At 36.0% G+C, this 26,375-nt stretch overlaps 1 protein-coding gene across 2 annotated transcripts in view; it reads left to right on the top strand.

Annotated features, from left to right (window-relative positions):
- Positions 1-21,285, top strand: part of ARMC8 (armadillo repeat containing 8) — a 61,302-nt gene extending 40,017 nt beyond the window's left edge. For both annotated transcript variants that reach the window (XM_072418630.1, XM_072418628.1), the window contains 10 exons: positions 4,524-4,606; positions 5,572-5,653; positions 6,869-6,955; positions 12,261-12,353; positions 12,426-12,575; positions 14,527-14,622; positions 17,243-17,338; positions 17,774-17,846; positions 18,695-18,788; positions 20,480-21,285. In XM_072418630.1, coding sequence (XP_072274731.1) covers positions 4,524-4,606; positions 5,572-5,653; positions 6,869-6,955; positions 12,261-12,353; positions 12,426-12,575; positions 14,527-14,622; positions 17,243-17,338; positions 17,774-17,846; positions 18,695-18,788; positions 20,480-20,513 — 888 coding nt within the window. In that variant the 3' untranslated portion in view covers positions 20,514-21,285. The remainder of the gene's footprint in view (positions 1-4,523; positions 4,607-5,571; positions 5,654-6,868; positions 6,956-12,260; positions 12,354-12,425; positions 12,576-14,526; positions 14,623-17,242; positions 17,339-17,773; positions 17,847-18,694; positions 18,789-20,479) is intronic.
- Positions 21,286-26,375: the final 5,090 nt, after the last annotated feature.

Below are 26,375 nucleotides of genomic sequence, written 5' to 3'. Positions count from 1 at the left end.
AGATGTAATGAACATCTGGAATATTGAAGGCTCAAAATACAGACCTTTCCTGAGAATGGTAATTACTGTCTTGCTAATTCTTTGGCTTCAGTGTTCCTCACCCAAACAAAAAAAAAAAGAGATAGGAGAGTCTGATACTTTGTTCACATTTTTTACAGCATGATTGCACTGACTTTGTGACTTAAATTGTGTCCAGATACAGCTAGGCATTTAGGGTTTTCAGAAGGAGACCAGAAATGACAGCCCCCATACTTTTATGATCGAGACACTTGAAAAGGAACCTACTTTAGGAGCAACATAGCGAAGATCATTGCTGACTAGTTTTTAAAGTTGCACAAGTCGTAATCCCCTTTCACGACTTGTTGAGGATAAAGGATAATGATAACAGAGAATGCACCTTCATAAACAACCTGACCATAGCCGCTTCCATATTCCTGTTTTAGAGCATTCCCTGTAGAAAGTTATGGTAAGTGAAATAAAACCTCTTATTTTATTTTGTTTGTTAAAAAAAATACAAAGAGGGCCCAGCTAGACACACATGATTGCAGTAGCATAGAGATATCTGTAAAATCAATACTATTAACAGCATCATGGACAAAGGAATAACCATTTGTGACCAGGTTTTATTCCTATATCAAACAGAGTATATCTTCTAATTTATCACAAAATTAGGAAGTCTACAAATGTGTAGGGTTGAAGAAAAATGTCAGTTTTAGGTGATTCATATACAAGTGTGTACATGCTTCATGCTCAGTTGCTAACTTACGAAGGATAAAAAAAATCATAGTGAAACCATCCCTAAAAAAGACAACCCATAAAGATATCCTGCCTGTTCACCCATTAGGCTTGCTACTACCTGTTCCTCATTCATGCAAACTGTTGAATCTTACCTATTTAACCTTCCCTACCCATCTCCCTTTCCCAAACCCTCACTAAACATTGTTTCATATCCCCTACCTATTGTTTGCTATGCTCCCCCACCCTATAGATTGTAAGCTCAATTTGGGCAGGGTCGTCATCTGCATCCCATATTTGTTGTACAGCACTGTGCAGTTTGTGGGGCTTTTTTTAACTGAATTATAATCATAATACTGATATTCAGTGAGTGCTGTTTTGTAAAATTAGAATCTTTGGCCCTTTTCCCATATGTTTTTTTTTTTTGAAAATTTTAATAAAGTATTTAAACCTAAAGCTGAGTAACCATAGCTGATATTAAAACATGTTATGTTAAATATCGCCCATTTTACACTGGAACATTGTGTAGATTTTCTTTACTTAAAGTTTGGCCGAAAAAAAGGTGTTAGTATGTGTAAATAAGTATCTAGAAAAAAAATGGTACATTCTGCAATCCAAACCTATTTCCCTCTATTTTATCTTTTTGAAATGGCTGCAAATACAACAAAATATCTGTTAATCTCCCAACGAGTCTAGTGTGCACCTTTCTGTTTGAGCCAACAACCCAGTGGTTCTCTTATATTGAAATTCCAAGCAGTGATGTAAGCACTTTTTGGTTTTCCTGCTGACCTACAGGACACCTTCCCTCTTCTCCGCTCCATAATATGGGTATGGGTGTTCTGTAATACCAGGGGAGAGAGCTGATACCATTGCTTGTGGTTTCAGTGTAGCAGTACGATAAAGGGCAAACAATAACCCCTGGTACCTTTTTAAAAGCAATAAAGAGATGAAAAAAACATTTCTTTTATTGGCCAGACATATACTTCCAGATTATTCAGTTTGTTTTCAAATACAAAGTTCACATTTTCCCTTTTCTTGCTCTCATTAGAGAGCTGTATTGGATCCTTAAGGATCCTAATTTTAATACTGTTATCACAGTAGCATTTTAATTCTTTCTCCCGATTATTCATCTCCTGATGTATCAAGTCAGTGGACTTCCTTGATAATGTATTCTATGAATTTCTTTGGGTGCCTTTTTTTGTAAGCTTGCTGGAAAACTTTTTTTTTTTCTTAATTTAAAAAGTTATTTATTACCTGCTGTACCATAAAAATATGATTGTGCTTCTGTTAATATGCTTGTGTTTCCATACAACTTGGTAAGTCAATAAAAACCCTGAAAAATATTCATACTTTCCAATTTGAAGTCTTGATGGTTGACAAATTTCCAGAACAATTGTACTGAGAGAATTGTATCTTACCAGCTTTGTCCAAAAATAAGGTCTGGTTCACTGAAAATGATAGTTTTCATGCTTCGTTTTATTGTGTAATTTTTTATAATATTTTTTCATAGCCTGTAAATAGAATTTGTTGGTAAAATGTGTTTGCTGTATGCTTGAGGAAGTTTTTAATAAAGACCAATCAAATCTTGAAAAAAAATATTTAATGTTTTGTGTATTTTTATTTTTTTGTTTCCCAAAACAAAATGAGTCAGTTACTGAAAAGTATGTGGGTTTTGGATCACTCATCTGTTTTATTTTTCCTTGTGTGTTTACACAATAAACAAAAATTCTTCTTTTCCTTTTTTTAATATTAATCTTTGTTAAATCTTAACCTGAATTTGCCAGAAAAATGGAAACACCACATTTGTATCATTATACAGAACAGGGACAACCTGAACTTCCAAACGAATTTCAGCTTTGCTGATTGCCTGCATATCACTAACACTTATTGTGGAACTAAACTTTTTATAGTTAGTGTATTGAGAAAACTATGTTTTCTTCATTTCCCTTTTTATATAACACTTTTCCACCATATTGTCACATATCATAGACACCAGGCTAAACATATCAAACTAATTTACAAAAAAACAAATTATAGCCCTGGATTTCCTTAAAAAATGAAAATAAAATAATGAGATGTAAGATAATTCCCAAAGAAACAAAAGAAAATGGACATAGTAACACATACGTACGTACGTTACTTTCCTATACTTGTTGTCTGTGTGAATCCTCTTTGACCAACCTTTGTTGCTGCCTATTACTAAGAACAAAAATAATGGGTGCTGCACATGTGCATTACCAACCATTATTTTTAAACTTAAGAGTCCATTTATATAACGCCTATTACCTTACTGCAGTCATACTGTTTCAATATACAAAAACTACAAAGTTTTTAAAGGACAGGGTTGTACTTAGCGTTCTGCTGGTTTCAAAGCAAAGGCTTCATGCACACATCAGATAATCATTATCCATCGCAAACGATCATGATTGTCTCCGGTGAGAATCTGACATGTGTCCAGCAGTCACTCGACCTAGTTCATCAATCTGCCACAGTGGATCCATGAATTATGATTGGGAATGACTGATGTGCATGTAAATGGAAAAAAGTGCAGTGGGGTACTGCTTGCTCTTCCTTCCCCTTTCCTCTCCATATTAAAAAACAGGTGGAATCTTTGTTTAGCGGTTGCCAGTGCGTTTTCAATCCTATCCATGCCAGTTGCCTTCCAACATACGCATGCCTTTTTGATAGGTTACGTAGGTTCAATTAAAAAACTTTACTCATGTGCATAATTGTTGTAAACTAATCTGGCGTTCTTCAAAATTCTAAAGCCATTTGAGATCTTGCATTAAAGTTAAAAACATTGATTATGTTTAAAGAAAGACAAAACTGAGAAAGTACATAGACATCCTTCACTTGTGTCACAGTTGCTGGTTTAGTGACTGACATGTTAAAAAAATATACAGGTATTGTTAAATCACTGACCTGAAATAAGCAGTTAGACACTTATATCAAAGTAAAACCAGAACACCTTATTAGCATATTCACAATATTCACAATAAAATCATAGAATTATAATAACAACAAGCATATCTGTATTTTCAAGAGAGATCACCTTTGGCATCCTGCATGTTTTTTATACAGGTTTCCAAAATAAATTACATTGATATTTCTTGAAATCACCAGATGTGGATCATTGCCTGGTTTTTTGTTGTACAAATATTGAAATATGCTCAAGTGTGATATACCTTAGTATATATCCTACCTCTTCTTCCCATTATCATTCTGGCCAATCATCGAGTTCCATTAAAGTGAAGCTATTTTTAACTTAAATATCCATGTAATTCTTCCTAATTACCTTGAAAAAACGCTATTACCAGCTGAAAATAGCTGATGGCTTAGTTTTACTATAGAAGACAATGTGTCTAAAACTATAATCCTCACATTTATGCTTTGCTTTATATGTTTTTGTACTTTAAAGGGAAGTCTTTTTTAAATTACCACTAACCCTGAACCCATGCATAGTGCTATGTTGGTATATTATTCCTACAAGTGCTTGGTATGCTAAGGCTAAACGTTTGAATGAGAAAAAATGTTTTAACTGGTGAATCACAGAGATTGATAAACTGGGGAAGTCTATTGCTAAAGCTGTGACTTGGCCAGGAGACTCTAAATATATCCGGATATATTTCATTGATGCTTCTTTTGAAATTAAGTGTATATAAAAATGTATAAAAATGCAAAAGGCAATAGTGTGAATGTTATCTTATGTTTAGTATTGTTGATAGAAATAAGGTCGGCAGGCATGGTGCCCTTGATGTTATTTATGCTGCATTAACATCTCTCTCCAGATCATAGAGGCTGAACATATGATGGACCGGATTGTGAATGGCTTATCTGAGACTAGTGTCAAAGTGCGGTTAGCTGCTGTCAGGTATGAGTTTACAGTCCATTGATTTTCCTTTCTACTGCCCACATCTTTGCATACATTTTAGGAATCACATGAATGCAGCCAGCTGTTTTGTTATCTAAATCTGCATTTCTATGAGAGTGGCCTACCAGTTCACAAGAATTCAGCATTCTTTCTCAGATGTAAGCCATGTTATCAGTAGACAAAATGAAGTGTGTGTGTGTGTAGGTCACTATGTATTAATACTATTGTTTGTTTAGAACTTTAATCAAATTCTGCAACAATTATCTGTATTAGTTGGATAATTTAAAAAAATTAGTTAATAATTTAAAAAATCAGCTTTTACAACATTTTCCTTTCCTGTGTTGCTGTATGAAGTATTTTATGTTGCTTATTTCCCTTGTAGTGATAGCGGTTAAGAGTTAAGCTACGTACACACATCCAATTGACCTCACCTGATAATCGTCTTAGGGCCGATATCGGGCGAGAATCTGGCGTGTGTACAGCGCCAGTCGTCCATTGTCCAAACGACTGTCCTGGCGGATCCACGAACGATGGACGACTAACGACCTTAATTCAGGGGAAGGGAAAGAGCAGGGTTCTTCTCTGTTGTTCTCCCCCTCCCCTCTCCATAGAGCAGAACGGTGATGTATGTACAGCACAAGTTCATGCATCGTGCAGTGCTAGTCATTGGAAAGGATTGTGAAAGAGCGGCTTAAGCAGACCCTACAAATGTTAGCCATTGAATAGTAAGTGGCATTTTACCTGCAAGGATCATATTGTTGAGTAGGCCATTGTCACCTAATGTGTGAAGGACAGAGTTGTATGATTATAAGTGTGCTAATTGATCCTAAACAATGATTGGTACATCACCCAGCTGAATTAAAGTAATTCAATGTAATAAGTTTATAAAATGTGGATGTTGCAGGTTTATGAAATTTTATCTACCTTTTACTGATTTCCTTACCTAATTCCTCTTTTCTCTTTAGATGTTTGCACAGTTTGTCCAGATCAGTCCAACAACTTCGAACCAGTTTTCAGGACCATGCCGTGTGGAAACCCCTAATGAAAGTAATTAATTTCTGTAGTTATCTCATAGAAATATTCTAAAACAAACATGGGTATCAACAATTTTTTTTTTCTTGTTAGAAATTTGTAGCAGCATGTGATGTGCAGGCATATTCTGTGTGTGGAACGTTAGTATGATATTGTGTTTGCATTTCCTGTTGGGTGCTGTTTCCGTTTGCATTGTGTTTTTGAAAATGCATCACAGTGTGTGTTGTGTTAGGGGCAGCCTTTTCATTTGAATTTCAAACACCACAATTGTTAATGCTGTTCTTAGAAAAACAAGCACAAAACAGTGCTTTGTGGGTGCCATTTAGATTAGCAAAAAAAGACATACAGGACTGCTTTCAGAACATTCTCTGTATGATCAAATATTTCTTGTACAGGTTTGCATGTGCATTGATGCCTGTGTTGACAGTGTTTGCATCAAAATTGCTTCTCTTTGTGTGGAAACACAACAGTGGGTTGATGTAGTTTAGGAAGTCTAAAAGTCAGACGCTTCTCTCAATCTCTGAATGATTTCAGGAGTGTCACCTTTTTACTTTATTATTCTAGAGCAGCCATTCTCATCCATGGTTCCTCCAGAGATTGCTGCGGTTCCTGGAGCTGTAAATGATTGATCACCCATTGCTGGTGCCTGCATAGTTCTTCATCTCACCACTAATGTAATGGGCATTTTTCCTACTAACACCCAATGAATTGGTTTTATCAGGAGTTCCCTAAGACATCTAGAGAGATGTCTGATTTTGTAAGTGAAGGTTCTCATTTGGTCAAATCATGTTTTACCTAATAGTTACAATTATCCAGACTTGTTCTGTAATGTTGATGATATTGATAGTCAACGGCAATGTGGGTTTCACTACTTGTCCAGCTAGCTTCCTTAGTTCTTAGTAAACTCTATAAATTCTAGAAGCTGCTTGGATGAGTAATGAAAGATCTTCCATTTCACCCCAGCACACCTGCACCACTGATGTTATTCATTAATGGACTCTGGTTCCTATAGAAGAAAAGCTTAAAAACAGCAGAAAAAATGATATTTCTGTGGATGTTGCTTGGAAATACTCTATGCAACATTAAAATGATTGCCATGACTGCAAACAACATTTAGGTTCCTATTGTTTTTAAAAATCATAGCAAGATGCATATTTAAATATGCTGATGAACTTAAAGACTTATAGGCCTATTTTATGTGCATGTTTTTTTTTCTGTTTTTCCCTCCAGGTTTTACAGAATGCCCCAGATGATATCTTGGTGGTAGCTTCATCAACATTATGTAATCTTCTCCTTGAGTTTTCTCCTAGTAAAGAGGTATGTGTGGAATACTATAATGTATCTGCATGTTTCCATATGCTATTTACCCTTCCACTGTTTGATGTTATATGTTTAATGTACAGCTGTGTGAAGCAGATGGATGTACGAGAAATTACATGAAATTTATTTTTGATGCAAAAATATATAAGCTTTGAATAATGACCAGCTCTATATAGCATGAATGATGTAGACTGTATGTAAAACTGCTAAATGTATTGCCCTTCATTGCTTCAAAATATAAAAATATTTGAGGGCAGGTTAGAATTCACAAACCTTTACCCATAGATGGCTTAATGCAGTCACATCATTTGGGTTTTCTTGGTAAAGTTTATTATCAATATACAGTGGTACCTTGGTATAAGTCCGCTTTGGAATAAGTCCAACTTAGTATAAGTCCTGTTTGGACACCTAAAATTTTGCTTGGTATAAAACCTTTGTGCTAGAACTTGTATGGGTCAAAATGAGTCATAACACTGCACACTACCCTTATTTACCTCTCTCGAGACAAAGCCATGACTGCCCGCGAGGGTCAGTACGCCAGTTGTTGCCATTCAGTGAACAACCCGCGCTATAACTCTCTGTGAATTACAGAACATCTTCTCCTCCTCCTTTCTCAGAACCATCCCAGTAAGCACTCGACTTGAGCAAAGTAAAGTGAGGTTAACTTTTCATTTACTTCATATAATTGCTTTTGTATTTATGTATTTTAGTATTAAGCAGTGTTTATATTATTTCATACAACCCCATCAATGTATAATATGCCAATAACAATAGGATTTTTTGTCATGGAAACAGATTCATTTCTTGGGAAAAATTTGTTTGATATAAGTCCTGTTTGGTATAAGTCCAAGGATCTGGAAGGAATTAAGGACTTATACCAAGGTACCACTGTATTTCACAGTATGATTCGTACTGTATTTTTGTTTGCACTAAAAGTAAGCAGAGTGAATTAATCAATCATTTGCTAAAAAAAAAAAACTCTAATATACCTAGAAGTATTTTTAAAGAAATGTAATCACTTCTTAAAGATTTGGCATAATATGTACTTTAATTGAGAGGTACTGGATTCAGATGTATCTTGATTGGTAAACTACTTAGTTGTACTGATTGCTGATGAGGGAAAGTGGCGAGGCAGACAAAAATTACCATAAAGTTTGTTATAATTTACAGGTATGCACAGTATATTCACATACAATGGCAGACTTATCTTACACAATGGGTCTGATTTATTAAATCTCTCCAAGGCTTTTCACTTTCCATAGTGAAGCTGAGTGATCCAGTAATGCTGAAATGGATCTGGTCCAGGATTAAAAACATTTGCTAACAAATAGCAAATTACTTTAAGAAATCCATTCTGGTTTTGCTGGATCACCTATCTTCACTGTGGAAAGTGTATCCCCTTCAGCCTTGGATAGCTTTAATAAATCAAGGCCTATGTCCTCATTCAACAACGTTACATCCCTGCCCCCATTATCACCTAATCAGGTGTGAAAAGTCCTACAGCATGTTTCTTTCTAAAGCAGCCACAACCTGAGTAAAAAAGTCTAAATGCTGTAGTAGAGGATCCTGTGTGTTGGAAGCAGTGGGTCCATTGCAGAGGTCCAAAAAAAAAAAACATCTTTAGAGTCAGATCCATAGTTCTAAATTGGGCACTTTGAATTAAAATGAACACATTTTGAAGAATAATAAAATATGTATACCTTGACAGCCGTCTTTGCAAAAAATAAAATTCAAATGAAATGTCTGTTGGTGGTTGTAAAATTTTCCATTACAATTTCCATAGCAAATAAAAAACAAATCATATTTAATTTTTGTATTATGTGATATGCTTGCCTAGATTTATAAGCTTCTTTACTGATAGGCTTTTAAGGAAGGAATAAATACTTTTATTGGAAGGTACAAAGTAGTTTGAAATATTTTATATGATAATTTTGAGAATATGGAGGATTAAGATTTGTTAAAGCGGAGCTCCGGGCAAGCAGTTACATATATACAGTTACACTTACATGCGAACTGTTTTTCCTCATGAAGGCTTTGTAGTCCTGTTCAGCTAGTTTTTGTGATTCAAGCCTAGCTACAGCACAGCCTGGTCCTCCCAATGTTTGAGTGGACCAGTGGGATCACTTGAACCCGAAGCAGGTCTGAACCTGCACTAAGTGTCACACTAAAGCTGCATACACACTTCCAATTTTTATCGTTCAAAATGAACGACGAACGATCGATTGGGCAAAAATCGTTCGTAAAAAAGAACGACGAACGATCGATTGGGCAAAAATCGTTCGTAAAAAAAGTAACCAACGACGCCGACGAACGAGGAAAGTCGTTGGAAATGAACGACCGGACCGGCGGATCGGATTGGACGACGATCGTTGACCATCGTTTGTGTGTACGATCCTTCATTGATCGTCCATGGTCTGAGCATGCGTGATGAACGAACGTTCGTTCACTTCCTGTCGTGCACATCACTTCCTGTATCGCTCAAACGATCGTATCTATTGTGTGTACAATATCTACGAACGATCGTGTCGTTATCTCTATGTACAGGATCGGTGCTATACGATCGTTCATATATATCGTGCAGGATCGTTCGTCGTTCGTTTACCAACGATAATAATTGGAAGTGTGTACGTAGCTTTATACATTGCATAGCTTAAATGCATATTAATGAAAAATATGTCATAAAAAAGGTCCACTTTAATTTTGTTGATAAGAAAACTATTTATGTGCAAATACCGGTAGTCCCCGGGTTAGGGACATCCCACATACTGATAGATATGTGGGATGTCCTAGATACAACGGGGCTTCCCTGCTCTGCTCGCTGTGTGCAGAACAGAGGCTTGAAGGAGGGAGGGGGGCGGTTTTCATTATTTGCAGAAGAAAACTTTTGCTAAACACAGCTGAGGTTGTGGGTGATCTTAGGGGGGTGAGTCCAGGACAAACTCTGCAGTTCTTTCATTTTGCACAGCTTGCTCCAGAAGTTAATAAATGTCCAGGCTCCATGAAGTTTTTTTTTTTTTTTGCTTTGTTTGTAATTCTCTCACAGTGAGGATTTTATACAGTAACTGACACCATGCTGCATGATAATATGTTGAGACAAACATCTGTCCTAATGGCATTTTTTAAATAATGTACATGTTCCGACTCGCATACAAATTAAACTTAAGAACAAACCTACAGACCCCATCTGGTATGTAACCCGTATACTACCTGTACTATTAGTTACATTCCAATGAGGTATTGCAAATTCTTCTCTCTAATTCTCTCTCTGCATATTCTTCTCTCCCATATTCTAAGTCAGGGTATTGATTTGACTAATACAAACTAGTGTTCTAAATTCTAAAATGTATCAATGCACCAGAAGTGAAGTGGATTTCTCATTTATAAATGATTCAATACAAATAAAGAACCACAAGTCCCTTTTCTTTTTGGAAGGAACAGCAGGAATGACGTCTGTAAATCTATTTTATGACTCCCCATGGAGGACCACAAAAGCTTCACCCATCTTGTGTTCTGTTATTAGCATTCATCATAAAACATCCTGTATTTTATCTGAAATCAAATTAGGGAAGAGAGTGGGAGTATTATAGAAATTAATGGGGGATTACTGATGAGCAGCCATTGCTAAATTCCTTTTTAACCCCGTTACTCTTTAGTATGCCAGTTTTACATAACAGTTTATCATTTTTTTAAACTGGTGGGAAAAAAGAGCAATGTATACAAATATACAACATAGCTACCAACTTTTTCTAATTCAGAGGTCCTTTTCCAAGTTTTATCTTCCATATGTTAAATCTGAACTCCAAGTAGGTTAAATAAAACTCTCCCTACTATCCCATTTACCCATTATTGAGAAATCCAAAACATTTAACCTCTATTGTCTGTGGTTCTTACTGTAGATCTCCATTCTGTTATCATTTGCACCTTGGTCCTAAAAAAAAGCCTACACTTTAGGAAAGGGTAATTCTATGTCTCTGGTTACTGAAATGGGTCTCTGCCAGTGAACCTAAACAATTGAAGATAGAATAATGCAGGACTATGATTGGTGCAGGAAATATACTTATCATCTATATGAGTCCTGTCTGTGAATACAAGGTAATGTTTGACAAGCATAACACAGATAGAACAATGGCCTATGTGCAGTTGAATAAGATATTTGTCACTGCATAAAGACCGTCACAATAGTTTAGAATGTATTTGTAGAAACTGGTTTCAAGGGATCTTTTGCTTCTGCCTCAAGACACAATTGAAAGCGAAAGAAAACTGTTCAGAAAAAATATTGCCACTTTAATACGTTTTTACTCAGGTTTTTCAAGAGTCACCTAATAAAACTGGTTCAGGGTATTTTGTGCTGTCTGTGTCTCACTGGGAAGATTCACTTAAATTTCTTGTCCTGGAGACACAACAGAACAGAAGAGGAAATCTTCGAAGTAAATTCCTATCTCAGACTTATAATCAAAATGTTTATCCTATTTGGATACATTTTCTTTGACTTCTTACTTTTTTGACAACTCTTCAATATTTCGGTTTTCCCATCACTTTCTGTTTTGGTGATGAAGGCAACCTCCACATATAGAGCAATGAATATTTTACATAGATTTGGGTTAATGATAGGCTTGCTTTATGCCATGACATTCAGAATAATATTGCTTGATCTCAGCACTGTCACTAAGGGAGTTAATAAGCAAATATATTCTGAGAATGTTAAAAAAAACAACCCTTCAGCACTGGAGTAGTCTGTTTTATCTGTTTGAAATTATTACACAGAAAAATCATGCAGTATGGCTATCTTTTCCTTTGAAATTATAATAATAATTTGACTTTCCAACAAAAGGTGTTGTGTGCCCCTAGTGCTATTCTACCTGTTAGGCAATGTCCATGCATTCATAAACATTGAGATATGTTGTAGTGGTCATCATTCTCTTACCACACACAAAAGATCATGGATCATAATCTCCTTCAGAACACATTTACCACCTTTGTTAGCTAATGAATTTGAAAAACATTCCTCCTGAAATCTATGGAAATGGTTAAGCAGTGAACTTCCCTGTGATGCTGCATGGAATTTCTGAAAAACAGCACTGCTCCTATTCATCACAATGATATTTAGGAGTTTTGGCAGATTCAGTTTGAACGTGGCCTTTTTTGATATATCTTAACATATATTTTTATCATTTGCATAACTGTTTTTTGGGATAATATAAAAAATGGTCTTTGGAATATAGTTAAAAATTGTTATAAATCTACGCTTTCATATGTTTTTGTGTTTAACAAGTATATTAACTTTTTTTTATTTTTCTTGCAGCCTATTTTAGAATCGGGAGCTGTGGAACTACTATGTAGTTTAACCCTAAGTGAGAATCCTGCACTGCGTGTCAATGGCATTTGGGCTTTAATGGTAAGCATTCTTCTGTTAATATGACAATCTAGCAATTGATGACATCTTCATAACTGTTTTTCCGTTTTACAGAACATGGCATTTCAAGCTGACCAGAAAATAAAATCAGACATTTTAAGAGGCCTAAGCACAGAGCAGTTATTTCGACTACTGTCTGATTCCGATGTGAACGTATTGATGAAGACACTGGGACTTCTCAGAAACTTATTGTCCACACGGCCAGTAAGTGATTAATAAACAACCATTGATTTCTAGCAAACAAAACCTTTACTATCAAAGTTTAACCATAAGTCATTATTAATAATAAAATTGTTTATTAACCTTCAAAGCTTCTATTTGGATATAAAAAGGGTATTTCAGCCAACCGTAAATATCTTGTTACAATACACTGGTTAGAACAGGAGAGGTCTGGTTATACACCAGTCATTTCGACAAGAGATTGGGATTATTATACAATGGTTACTTGGGACAAATAATTAGATCTGGACAAATGCTAAATGCTAAACTGACAACTTTTTTTTTTTGAATATTGAGTAGGCATGGACTTTTCTAGACAAATAGGGTCGTGGGCAAATATGATGCAAGGGCCCCAAATGCACAACATTCCAGTTCTCTGCCCTACCCTAAAACCAACTCTGTGAACAGAGTAATATGAGAACGCTTTTTGTTGTCTGTTTTTTATTTTTTTTTATTTTTTTTTGGCAACTTCTCAATTTTTTGACTATTGGCATCATGTGGCACCATGTAAGGCTGCAACTCAGGTCCAATCCAACTTACCACCCCTTGGAAACCTTATTGGATTTCTCCAACCTAGAGACACACCAGATTGAGAGATGCTGTCTCTTCAAAGAAGTTTGTGAGCGCCAAGTAAAGTCTGCCTGGAGCAATACTGAAGTAGTGGACTTTTAGTGTTCCTATTTTTTTCTTTTGACTAGAAATGTACTGAGGAGCATACATACCTGTGTGGATTGCTTTCATGGCATATCCCATGCTGAGCTTTTCTTGAGCCATCTCTGTCTTATCTAACAGTCCTACAAGCATTTTTTTCTTTGACTTAAATAACAAATCCTATGGAGTAGATGCTGTATGCATTATGAGAACTGTAAGATAACTTTTGTAGAACATAATGTGATTTATTTGTGATTTTATCACAACAGATCTGCTCACCAGAGACTTTTTCCTAAAGCTAGCAGAAGCCAGGGTTTTGCTACATATTAGGGGCTTCCCTTATCTTGATTGTCTGGTTTGTACTTAGCAGTCAGTCATCTTTTCAATTCTAGTCCTTGTATTATACAAAAACAAATGTGTCTCACTTGTAAATGACCTTCCTGAGTAGTGAGTCTATTCTAGATATCAGCATCAGGAAATCAATAGACATTGATCTAATTTAGATCTGAAATTAGTAGGCAGTTCTCAGTCACATCAAAGGAACGTTTTTTTCCAGTATAGCCCTGGGTAAATGTAAAAGACACACAACTGCTGCTCTGCAGTCATTAAATAATCATATTTAAATTTAAACTGAGTAAATTCCTTTATGTGACTTGGCATTGACATCTCGGAGTCCCTGTATAACACAGCTCAAGGTGGGAAAGGAAAATGCAGCACTCAGTCAGGTGTGTTGTAGTGCAAGGAGAATGCCAATAGCATAAGTGATAGGATGAGCTCATCAGTGTGCTGTTTCTCCTTTCACTGTCCAGTCACAGCTTTCATTGTATTTTAACTGTTTGTTTTGAAGGTAGGCTGCTTCAGTTTAGGGAAACAACTAACTTTAGGGAAACTTTAGGGAAAACTAACAAAAGGTCTCATCTGATGTAAGATAAGCACTACTGTTTTCATAGCATTTTTATAAAATTTTAGAACCTAGATATAGTTTCTCAACTAATTGATGAAATCTGTACATTTTTGTTTTTAATGTTAACTAGTTTAAAAGGAATCAAAATGCTTTTTTTGCAGCATCAACTGTATGTATAGTTACCTGACTATATAATTACATTTCAGTATTTGATGAAGGATGTATTACATTATTGTATAGTGGTTTAAATATATTATGTGCGTTCTAATTATCCTAGAATTATATTCTTTATCTCACCTAGCTTAACCTGTGTTTGCTGCCTGCAAGCTGTTGCATTGGTAACATTATTCCTTTTTTATGTTCTCTTTCGTACACTTTAAGCACATAGACCAGATAATGAGCACACATGGGAAGCAGATCATGCAAGCAGTGACCTTCATCCTTGAAGGGGAGCATAACATAGAGGTCAAGGAACAGGTATGATATCACTGGTTCACTGCCACCATTACCTGTAATGCACTCGGCCAATCTTTTATAATCATGAAACTTGGTACCCTCTATTGATTGATGGGCTGCCTAATCCCCCTGGCAGGGGTAAACAACAGCAGTACTGTAGGTAATGACTTTTTTACAAGCAATGTATGCATAACACATTTTAATCTTACTGATTTTCTGTAGGGCTGCATCCCTCATAATTACTGTATTACATCAACTCCTGTTTGGCTCCAGCATGCTCTAATGCATTTTCACTTTCCTAACACTTGTTCATGTACATTATCCTTATAATCTCATTGGGGCATGGGGCTTTTATTTCCAGTAATGGCTAGCTTGTCATTTGGCAGTTATTTACTTTTTACTAGTATTGGCTACAAAAGATTGAATCTCAAACATGCCAAATTGACATTGGCTGAAATTGCACAACTAGTAATCCAAGTTTTGTGTTACTGTGTAGTAAACACGGGCAAGATGAGGCACCAGTCCTTTATTACCTCTTCTTTTTTTCTTCTGTTTAATAATGATGTGTGATCACAAAATACTAATTTTAAATAAATATTGCAGAATTTATCTCAAAGCAATCCTGTCTGCATAGAAAAAAAATGACCCCTACACCATTATTGTGTTATTCGTGGATGTAGAGGTCATCAGGAACAACCATAGTGCCCAGTTGGGGGGGGGGGGGAGCATGCTATCTAACACACCTGGAGGAGTATAGTTTGTAGCCGAACCTGAAGCTCTATAAAAAGGGAGAACATTTTGCATGCCAGAACAGTAAGTATTAGGGTGATGCTAGGTATTGGGGTAAGGATGATGCCAGGTATTTTTATTTTGGAGACAAGCTAACAAGGTAACTTTTCGAATGCTTCCTCTTTTTTTAAATGTGGAGATTAGTAAATTAGCCAGGGTAGATAACCTTTAATAATTACTCAGCCTGACTGCTCAACACCTGTTGAAATAAGATATTGGCCCCACTGGAGTGTATTGTTTTCAGAAAGTTGGCTGACCCATTGACTTGCATTTTGAGAAGGAGCACTAAAACCGAACCATTATGTAACACTTCAAAACTAAGCAGAACCTGGTTGAAAAGACAATCTAGAGAATGAGTTCTGTTTTTGCCCATTAAACAAAATATGTACATGAACATTTCAATTGCCTATTTTCTTTAATCTTTTTAAAAGAAAATAGAAACATACCCAAGTTAAAGGGATGCTTTCCTGACAGTAATGTAGCAGGATTTTCATGTCCTTTATATAATTTTTGTAAATAGGAGCACAGCTTCTTTCCTTGTGTTTAATGGGCTGAATTTTGACTTCTTAAAACTGTTTTGAAACCTGTTAGTGATAACTTTTTAGATTTACCCTACAGATGTGTGTATATATTATAAGCATGTTTTATGTTTTACATTTTTGCCCCCATGACACTTCTTTACCATTATTAGTTATATCCCCAACCTAGGGACACGCTTATGTTAGTGTTTTGCCTATTTCCTTATGTTCAAACATTGCGTAGCTGCAACACAGGAAAAATACTTAATAAAATGTAGGCTAACTTTGTGGATTTCCTTAAATGAGATTAATTGGTGGCTTTTCAGGGTAGGTTTGGGAAACAGAACAATATATCATGTTGTCACTTGCATACTGTGACAGAAACAAGGGTGAGTAATATGAATACATGAAATGCTTGCTTTGACAAATACATAATGTAGGGTTAACAAATGCATCTAGTCCAGTAAAAACAGCAGAATCCTATTTATACAAGCTTACAGCCTGACAATGTAGATATATCAAAGAGCCTGAATAACGTGTAGGAGCTGTTCATGGTACAGCTCATATTGTTTAGATGAGTAGATATACCTAATATTAATACATTTAACATTTCCATGCATCCACACAGTACAGAGATGTTGTACATAGGTCCCCCTTCCCTCTTCGAAGAAATGGACAGTTGTGGACAGAGAGGTGAAAGAAGGACCAAGTCCAAATTGACCTTACTGGGCTAATTTTTTGTCAGGTTTAAGGTGGTTGTACTTAAATATTGCTTTTAGTTAGCAAACGTCAAATACAACTTAAAGCAAAACTAAAATAAAAAAAAATCACATTCTGCAGATCCCTTGAATGTGCTGGAGAAGTCCTCGATCAGGTCCCGCCCTGTCCTGGAACTCTCCTTCGTCTCGGTGCGGAGAAAGTGCCGCCATCTTCAGCCTTCTTTTTCCTTCTTCTGGCTACCTCACCCATTTCCCACGACACAGGATCGGGTGACGTAGCCTGCTGTAAAAGGGGAAAAAAAGCATGCAGGTCTCACTGCACATGCGTGAAATCAGCATCTGTTTCCCCTCAGTGAAGGAAAATGCTCCCATTCAGTCTTGATTGTCTACCCTTTTATGTAAAGTAAAAAATTGGGTTTAGGTCCGCATTTAGATCACTTTTCATAACCTCCTCTCTACATCTTCTTCCTAAAATGGACAGAACTGGGTCACACCATAGCATATCAGTTCTCAATTGTTATTTCTGTGCTAGGTTGCTAAACCTGCAACTATAACCTGCCATAAGTTAACAGTTTGGTGGCACAGAGGTATAAGAGGTATTTATTTGTCTTCCAGACACTGTGTATACTCGCTAACATAGCAGATGGCACTTCAGCAAAAGATCTTATCATGACGAATGATGATATTTTACAGAAGATCAAGTATTATGTGGTAAGTTTTCTGTAATTTGTTCAACAAGTTGATTTAGAACTCCTGACCTGTGTACCTCTTCCAAGTTGGTGACTAAGAAAACATTTTATACCAAAAGATAAACAACACAGCAGCAGAAAATCAGCAATCAAAGCCCCGTATTGTCTTACAAATTTCCCCACCAGGTTTTTTTCTGCTCTCTGTTTCTTCTTCCAAGACTTTGCTGTGGACTTCCTGGCTCCTCTCCTTGAAGCGCATTCTTCATATATTATTGAGTATCCAACATGTCTTCAAACATGTTTCGTGAAATACAGGAGCCGTCTGTTGGGGGCTTCTTTTTTGTTTTATTCATGAGTTTCCACATTCTATGCACCTGTTCATTAATCACTGTCAAAGCATTGGACAATAACTGACATTTGAACACACCGATGATGTCTTTTTCTTTCCTTATCACAGGGTCATTCCAACCTGAAACTCCAGCTGGCCGCAATGTTCTGTATAGCAAATCTCACATGGAATGAAGAGGAAGGTAAGATAATATGTTTGTTTCACTGCCCTCTAAGAGTGTTGGTTATTGCTTGATCAAAGTAATTTTTTATCTCTCATTATATGTCTGTATATTTCTCCACACATCATTTGCAGTTGTATTGACCTTTAATTATTCAACCAGCATCTACAGGTCAGATGTAATACTGTAGGGCAGTACATTCAAGTCACTCCATGACCCTGACAGGGAAAACGGGCCCTTTTAAACCTTTACACCACTCCAGACTCTTTATTTGCTAGCACACATGAAGTCGAGGTGCAGACCAGATAACACATTGAAAAGCAGGATATATGTATCAACTCCATGCATGTTGTGCTAAGAAATCAAAACTGGGATTTAAAAGCTGCTAAAAGTTAAACATGCTAACAGTTTAACCAGTGCGCAGTATCCAAGATTATAAAGGGTGGGGTAAGAGGTTTGAGAACAAAGGCAAGTTTTGATAAGGCTGGGAAGTATGATGTACAAGCTGGTTATTTAGTGGGTGAAGGCTAAAAATTGGATCTTGCTTTGACATTGGAGCTTGGGTTCAACACATTAGAACTGTGGTGAATTAAATTTAAGGTAAAAGTAAATTAGGTCTATGTGCTATAAGTATCAACACTAAATGTATTTATAATACCAAAAAAAGGGTTATTGCAATATCACAAAATATATATGTAATTTACCTTTTACCCCAACATTCTTCAGCAAAATCCCACATAATATTTTCCCCTATGGTACTCCGTGCCTACTGAGACGTAAAGAGAAATTTGGAGAACTGGAGTTCATGAATCAAGAATCGGTTGTGTGCATGTCTTTGCATTAACTAATGTAGTTTCTGTCATTTACAGGTTCACAAGAACGGCAGGATAAGCTGCGAGAAATTGGGATTGTTGACATCCTGCACAAATTGAGTCAATCAACAGATCCAAACCTCTGTGACAAGTATGCAATTGTCTTTAATGTAATATGTTTATGCCTCATTTATTTGATGTATATATACAGAAGCCCCTGAAAAATCAGTCGCACATTGTTTACCACATTGTAGCAAGGAAAAACATGAATTGTAGATAAAGCTAAACACAATGTAGGAGCCTTCAGCTGCTTGCAAGAATACTGCCTGGTATCATTTTGTACCATGAGAACCTTGAAGCTCAGATAATCTAATATGGAAATCCAAACTTTAAAGAAAGTCTCTCCACCTCCCACAAGGGCCATTGAAAACTGAGGCTGTGCATAACATGAATAATTAATGGGTAGTTATAGAGGTGGACGGTAGGTCAGTTCTTGGCTTTATTGACAAAGCCTCTGTAAGTTCAAAACCCCTCAGAGTCTGCACAAATTTGTGCCAGCCACAGTGTGCTACTCTCTTTTAGAAACGTTTTAGAAAAGAGAGGGATGGTGGAGGCCCAGACTATTCCTTGCTGTATATGGTCTGTTTAAAAGAATTGTTTTTCCCATCCAGTCATTTAGATCCTGCCATTCCTTTTTCAGTATTGCACGAGACACCGGAGGGACAGTCTATCTACTGTTTGCAACAAAAAAGTCTTGGGGTCCATAGAATGAGTTGTAGTATTTGTTATCAAATAAACAGGGTACATTTGAGAAAAAAAGTAATAAATACCACCATTTAATGGTATGGTTTAAGTTCCAGTAAGGCCTAAATTGTATTGTAGTTCTAAGCAGAATGAGCAAGACTTCAGGCAATGTTCCCAGGAAACGTGTACGAATAAGTCTATCTAAAAAAGAATAGACCTAGGAATAAATGCAGCTTTTACATTGGAGATGTCATATACTTACATGTGTGTAATGTAAATGCAATTATCCAAAATGTATATTCTTTACTTGAAGTTTTCCACTTTTGCAATAGTGTATAGACTATATACATAAAGGTAAAGGTGCATAAACTGCAGCATTACAATATTAGTAAATAACTTTTTCTTCTTTATGGCAGACATATAATAATTTTCCCTTTCCATTAAACTGTCTGATATGTGGGCAGAGCTAAGATCTTTGCGTGAAGACATTGGTTTTCTTTCTCCATCATCATAACTTAGGTAAAAGGCAGTGTGGAATTTTTTTTTCTCCTTTGCCATTCAAGTTTATTGCATTAAGAGTGAGTGTGGAGACATTTTTTTCTCTTTTCTCAATCACGTTTATTGCATTAAGAGGCTTCAGACAGATAAATGGCACTTGCCTAGACAGGTTGTCAACGCAGAAGATGAGGGATCAGCTTGTATAGTGCTGCCACTTTTACCTAGGAATCTGTTTTTAGGATTACCAGGTAATTCCTTTGCATTCACATACAATAAATATAAGATAGATCGATGGATAGATAGATATATTTAGATATATATCGTACCCTGCATAGTGGCCCCGCAAAGACTAATGTTATGCTTCAAACGTCTGGAGGATCTTCAGGTGACATAGGCCTGGCATGCAAAAGTGTTCACCCAAAACCTATTCGCCTTTTGAAGAGGCTTGTTTACAAATAAATATAAAATTAGGATGTATAAAACATATGGTTGTAAATATATATATATATATATATATATATATATATATATATATATTTTGTGAAAATGAACATTCATTTGTTATATTTTTAGAAAACTGACCACTTGTATTTTCTTTAGGGCAAAAACTGCACTACAGCAATACTTTGCATGATCTTGGAAAAAAATGTTGGCCTTCCATACACCACTTTTCCTACACCACCCCCTTTTCACATCACCTATGGATGAACAAACTAGTCTGATTCTCTAGTGCACACAGTCACCTTCGGACGTCTTCATGCAGCTTCTGATTCGAAACTGAGCTGCTGCTGCAAAATGGACTACTTTCTATATAACCCTTCCAGCCCCCAATGGATTATTAGTATTCTTTTGTTTTTACTTATTGGGGATTTTTTCTGAGCTATTTGGATTTTTAATGCTGTTGCTGCAACCTCTTTTGTGTGCGTGGCTAAATACCTCAATCTCTGAGTTTCTTCCTCCTCTGCTTGCACACCTCCTAAGACTTAACTTGCAAGAATACTTCAATTTTTTTCCCCACTAGCAATTTCCCAGGGCAAAGGTTTTGCTGTACAAAAAAATTAAGTTCTATACAGTTTGTAAAATGTTATTTAATAAAAGTGTATAAATATAAATATATATAAATATATATACATGCACATGAGGTGCAGGACAATAAGTGCCCCTAAAGTTTATGTTAAATTTTTGAGCGTACAGATATTTGTAAGTAAAATATATGAATTTCTGAAGTGAGTCTTTGTATATATTTTTGGTTTTTTACAGATAAATGGGTGACTGTTTGCCTGTGCAATCAAAGCTAAATTCATTAAATTTTGTAACATTTTTTGAGATTATATTATTCTAAATTTCAGTGCGCATTACATTTGTAACTCCTAACAAATAAATGACAATGATTTGTGTGAAGCTGGCTTTGAACTGCCGAAAAGCAGTTTGGTTTTTCCCTTTATTTTTTTGCGATGAGCTTTGCATTGCTAAGCGAGACCCAGGTAATGCGAGTTGGAATAAGAGGTTTGCTATACTGTCAGCACTCTGCTGCTGCCCCATTCTGACTATCTGAAATACCTGTAGAAGTTTTAATTTTCTAAAAGAAAGTCATTACAGGGATCTGCCAGCTTACTGAGCAGTAGTACAATTTTACACTACTCCAAATGACAAGTGCATGGAATGACCAGGTGGAGTGTCGTACAATACAGTTACACTTTGTCCTGTAAATCCATTACAAATCAATCCTTTCCTCGAGTACAGACTGGTTCTCATAAAGCAAGTCAAAGTGTACATGGTGTGTAAACAATACTATAATGCAGTAATTGCTTTTGATGGATCCTTCTGTTTTCCAGTAGTGATCTAGGACATTGTTCCTTGCTGTTGGTGCAATGCTCCGATGAATTTCATTAGGAGGCCTATTTATGGCCACCCATACGTGTTGTAAATTTTTTTTTTATCTCACTAAAAGATGTTCAAAACACACTGAAAATGCTCTTGAAAGCCATGCTGCTCTTGTATTTCCTATGAATTTTATGTCACATGGGCAAAGTGTGTTCCCTTTTTGTGTGAATTGTCATCACAATGTTCCTTCCTTTCTAACATGAGAAATGTGCTATGGTCCTGTTACTCAGCACACTATAGGTGATCACAATGTCTTGTGAAATTGGACCACACGATTGCTTTATAAACTTTGTACAACAACTACAACCTTAGTTCAGAATAAGTATCTAATACAGTTATGTCTGAACCTGTTTCCACCACTCTGTAGATCTAGCACAGAGCAATCCTATCCCATGAGAGGTGCAGGGTACAATATAAGTGACTGTTTTGTAAATACATCCTTTTCCTAAATTCATTTTATATACCCCCTATGGTAGTAAATAAAGAAATCACTTCTCTTTAGGTTTATCTTTGCAGAGAACAATATGTTTGGGTTTCATAGGCAATAAGAAATTCTGTTGCACATTCTAAAACTAATTTCAGCAGTGTGTCTGCAGAATACATAGAATCGGGCAGCAGGCAGCTGCAGAATCACCATCTCCCTACAGTATGTACAAGATAAACAATATTACTGTTAATTTCTTTATGGAAAGGATGAAGATACCACGCTAAGCGGTGTTTCAACTGAATACTCTTTATTGTTCCCTATTGTTTATAATAACTGTAACAATGTCAGGCTATATGACGGAAGTAAACATTAAAATGTAATTCCTAAAATTTTTATTTTTTTTTATTTTCTTTGGAGATTGATGTGTCTGGACATTGTATTGGTTGAATTCATCCTCTGCTGTGGTTTTCCTACCAATGCAATGTCCTATTTCCCCGACAGGGGGCGTTCTTACATTGACACATTTTCTGTTGACTTTTTTTCCTGAGGTTACAAGAAGGAAAATGTTGATTTTATTTAAAAAATAGAGATAAAAGAACATTTCATTTACTATTGATCATCTGAGAAACTGAATTGCAAAGTCCTGTGGTGTGTCCTAGGGTAGAGGCAGACTAAATATGTATATTTGACATATGCAGCTCAAAGGATAGTACACAGAGAGCGCAGACCATCAATGCATAGTAATCTAGTAGCCCCAAACATGTTGGTAAAGCATTTTATATAATGGCAATAGCAAATGTACCAGTACAGTATTTTATTATTGTGATCAATGCATTGAGGTCACAGGTCTGATGTGGGTTAATTTCACTTGATTAGATTCAAACCAAGCTAACCCATTGATAATATCTAAAGCACTTCATCAGAAGCAGGTAACTCGTATAATTTTTACTGCATGTGGACAACATTTTAACTATCCATTTATACAAATATTATAAGCACTACTGTATGCTTTGGAAAACAATATCCATTGTTTATATTTGGATTCCTTTTCAGGCACGCAATAAACTCCTGAATAGTTCCAGTAAACATTTACAGTATTAGGTTCTTATCAGATCATGTGATTTCTTCAGTTAGTTTCCATAAAATAAGTAGCTTGTCATGGAAAAGAATAATAAGTTTAATACAATCCGGGTGTTTGCAGACAGACAAGACCTTGTACCTTGGGTATACTGGGCCATACATGTTAAATCAAATCTTGTCTAGATTCACCAACAACTTCTAGTTTGTAAATCCAAAACGATTTTGAGGAATCAGATTGTAACTACCGCACATGTACGTATGTACAATCACATTGTATCAACTGCAAACAGTTAATGACAGTTCTTGTGTAGCATCATTTTTGGCAGGAACTCTAATATGCCCAAGAAAAAAAAAACTGCCTCCAAGGTAATAAAAAAAAACATTTCACATATGTTCATTTCCAGTTTGTTTTTTACCATCTGTACCATTTTTTATTTATTTTTTTGCATTTGACAACTTGATCTGTTCTCGGTGCATTTTAATTTTTGACAGGTAAAGGTTTTTGGGGGGGGTATACTGAAATGCCATTTCTTGTTTTGAGACCTGTAAATATTAGGATGTATGTTATAATTGTCTTTTTGTTACTACCTATTTTACAGTTTAGACTTCTTCAAATCTAAATAGATGTCAAATTGTCCACAATTTAACCTTACCTTCTTTTGTGTTGTGTTTCACTGAGCTTCTGCGGTCATTCTGACATAAAGACAGAAGGGCCCAGACGTGGGTCATCCCAGCACCCTTCTGAAAGGATTTGTGCAGACTTTGTGTATGTCATAGCTGTAAATTGTAGTCATATATCTTCTTTCCACAGCTATATTTGCACAACACCACTCACTGGAATATATTCTGCAACAGAGGAATAGTCTTTTTGTTTGATTTAACTCACATAAACCTAGACAGGTTGGATAAACCGTAGGCACGTTATTGTAAATTAATTATGCCAAGGCTTGCAACTGAACTACTTTAATAAAGGGTACTGGGAATTTATTATTTTTCTGATATCCTCAATGTTCTCATGGCCAAAAACCTATACAAATGTATTATTCACATCACAGACGACTGACATAACAAAGAATCCCAAAATGTTTTGAACACGTGTCTTCTTGTAAAAAATACAGTGGGTATACAAAAGAATCACCCTCTTTGAAATGTTTACGAAATGTTTTGTTGTATTGCAATCTTAAATGAACACACACAAACATTCCTGCTTTATTCAGTGCAACCTATACCATCCACATGAAAGATATAAAAAGACATTTTTAAAAAAAGAAAAACACTGAGTGAAAGGATCACCCCCTCCTAAAAATACTTGCAGAATAGTCTGCTGTAACTACCTTCTCCATTGTATATCAAGCTATATAATTAGCTTCATCTTGTGATCACTTGCATTTATTTAAAAACACTAATCTTGGATTACTCCAGTGCTTGGTAATGCAATTGAACACCTACAAAGAAATGTAAAGGCTTTATAAATCCTAGGAGCACAGGAACATTTATAATTAAGAAGTGCAGAGCATTTGCTTATATTACTACTAGGATTCTCCCTAGCCACCCTTCCAAACTGAATGGAAGAGTGGGGAGGTGACTGAGAGATTTACCCAGAGGTCTATGGCAACTTTAAAGAAATTTTAGGAATGTATGGGATAAAATGATCATTGTGTACATGTACAAATTCACAAGTTCCCTGCAAAGGTGGCTTATGGGAGGGTTGAAAGAAAAAAAAAAAAAACATTCTTCAAGAAAGGGCCAGAAGAAACACATCCCAAAGATTCTGGTGCTCGGAGTAAAAAGGTGTTATGGCCAGATGAGAACAAAATGAAACTATTTGGCCTCAACACTAAATGGTGGATCTCTTGGAAAGATATTACAGCTGACTATCCAAAGAACACCATACATATATCAAAGCATGAATAATGTAGCATCCTAATGTGGTGGTGTTTCTCTGCAGCAGGAATTGTGGCACTTGTCCGGATAGAAAGAGAAAGAATGGGGGAAAATACCATCACAATCTTCAAATTTGTCAATGGAAAGAAGGTTCACCTTCCAACATGATAATGACCGGAAATACATCAAAACTTCCCAGTGGCTGGGGGTGAAGGACCCTATTGAAAGTTTGTGGAATGACTTGCTGATCACTAAAGGGTCACCATCCAACCGATATGTAAAGGAAAGGGAGCAAATCTTGCCCACAAACTCAGGGGTGTAAATAAAGAAAAAGGTGTTCCCACAAAGTACTTACACTGGGAGTGATTCTTAATCAATCTCAGTGGTCCTGTATGCAATTAAATCTTTCACTTGAATATTATAAGTTGCATTGAGTAAATAAAGCTGGAATATTTTTTTTTTCTTTGTGTCTTCATTTCAGGCTGCAATGTAACAAAAATGTGAATATTTTGAAATGGATGATTCTTTCTGTACAAACTGTATATCTCAAGTATATTCCAAACCATCCTAAACATTTTTGGCCCCAGTTCCTTACATTAACACTCAAGAAATCCGTTGACAAAAGTTATGAATAACTACACAAATAGAATCCAATACCCCACCAAAACAATTAGTTTCTTTAGATAATGTGAAAGTCTTCTGACTTTTGATATTCCATGCACAATTCTGCACTTTATTACCTAAATTTGTAAACAACACTATTTCAGTAATAGTAATAGTTAATCTTGTACATTTTTTTTTGTATAGAGGTGTTCAGAGAAATCCAGTTGGAGTTGATACCAAATTTACAAATCTTAGTTCCAATCTGATATTACTATACCATATGTCATATGTTTAGCCAGTCCAGCAAAGGAGCAGCATTGGCCAGGTCCCCTTATATGCCCCCTTGCTAGATTGGCTGAACACTATGACAGGAGCTCTGCCCAGATAAGCTCCTGTTATTGTTTATTGTTCAACTTAGCTTGCAGCTATTGCCATAGAGTTATGAAAGGTTTATTACTTTTTTTTTGTTAGGTGTTGCCTCAGGGCTAATAGGGAAGGGTGGTAGCAATCAGCTCCCCAGGATCCAGTTCTGAGATGGCGTAGGTCAGGCATTCTCTTGGTGTAGGTAATTGGTACATTTGGGAGGTTTGATCTGACCTTTATGTTAGTGACTGAAGT

The sequence above is a fragment of the Pyxicephalus adspersus genome, chromosome 7 (assembly GCF_032062135.1).
Source record: "Pyxicephalus adspersus chromosome 7, UCB_Pads_2.0, whole genome shotgun sequence".
In the NCBI taxonomy this organism is placed as follows: Eukaryota; Metazoa; Chordata; class Amphibia; order Anura; family Pyxicephalidae; genus Pyxicephalus; species Pyxicephalus adspersus.
The sequence above is the reverse complement of the archived record's forward strand: the minus strand, read 5'-3'. Positions and strand labels throughout refer to the sequence as shown.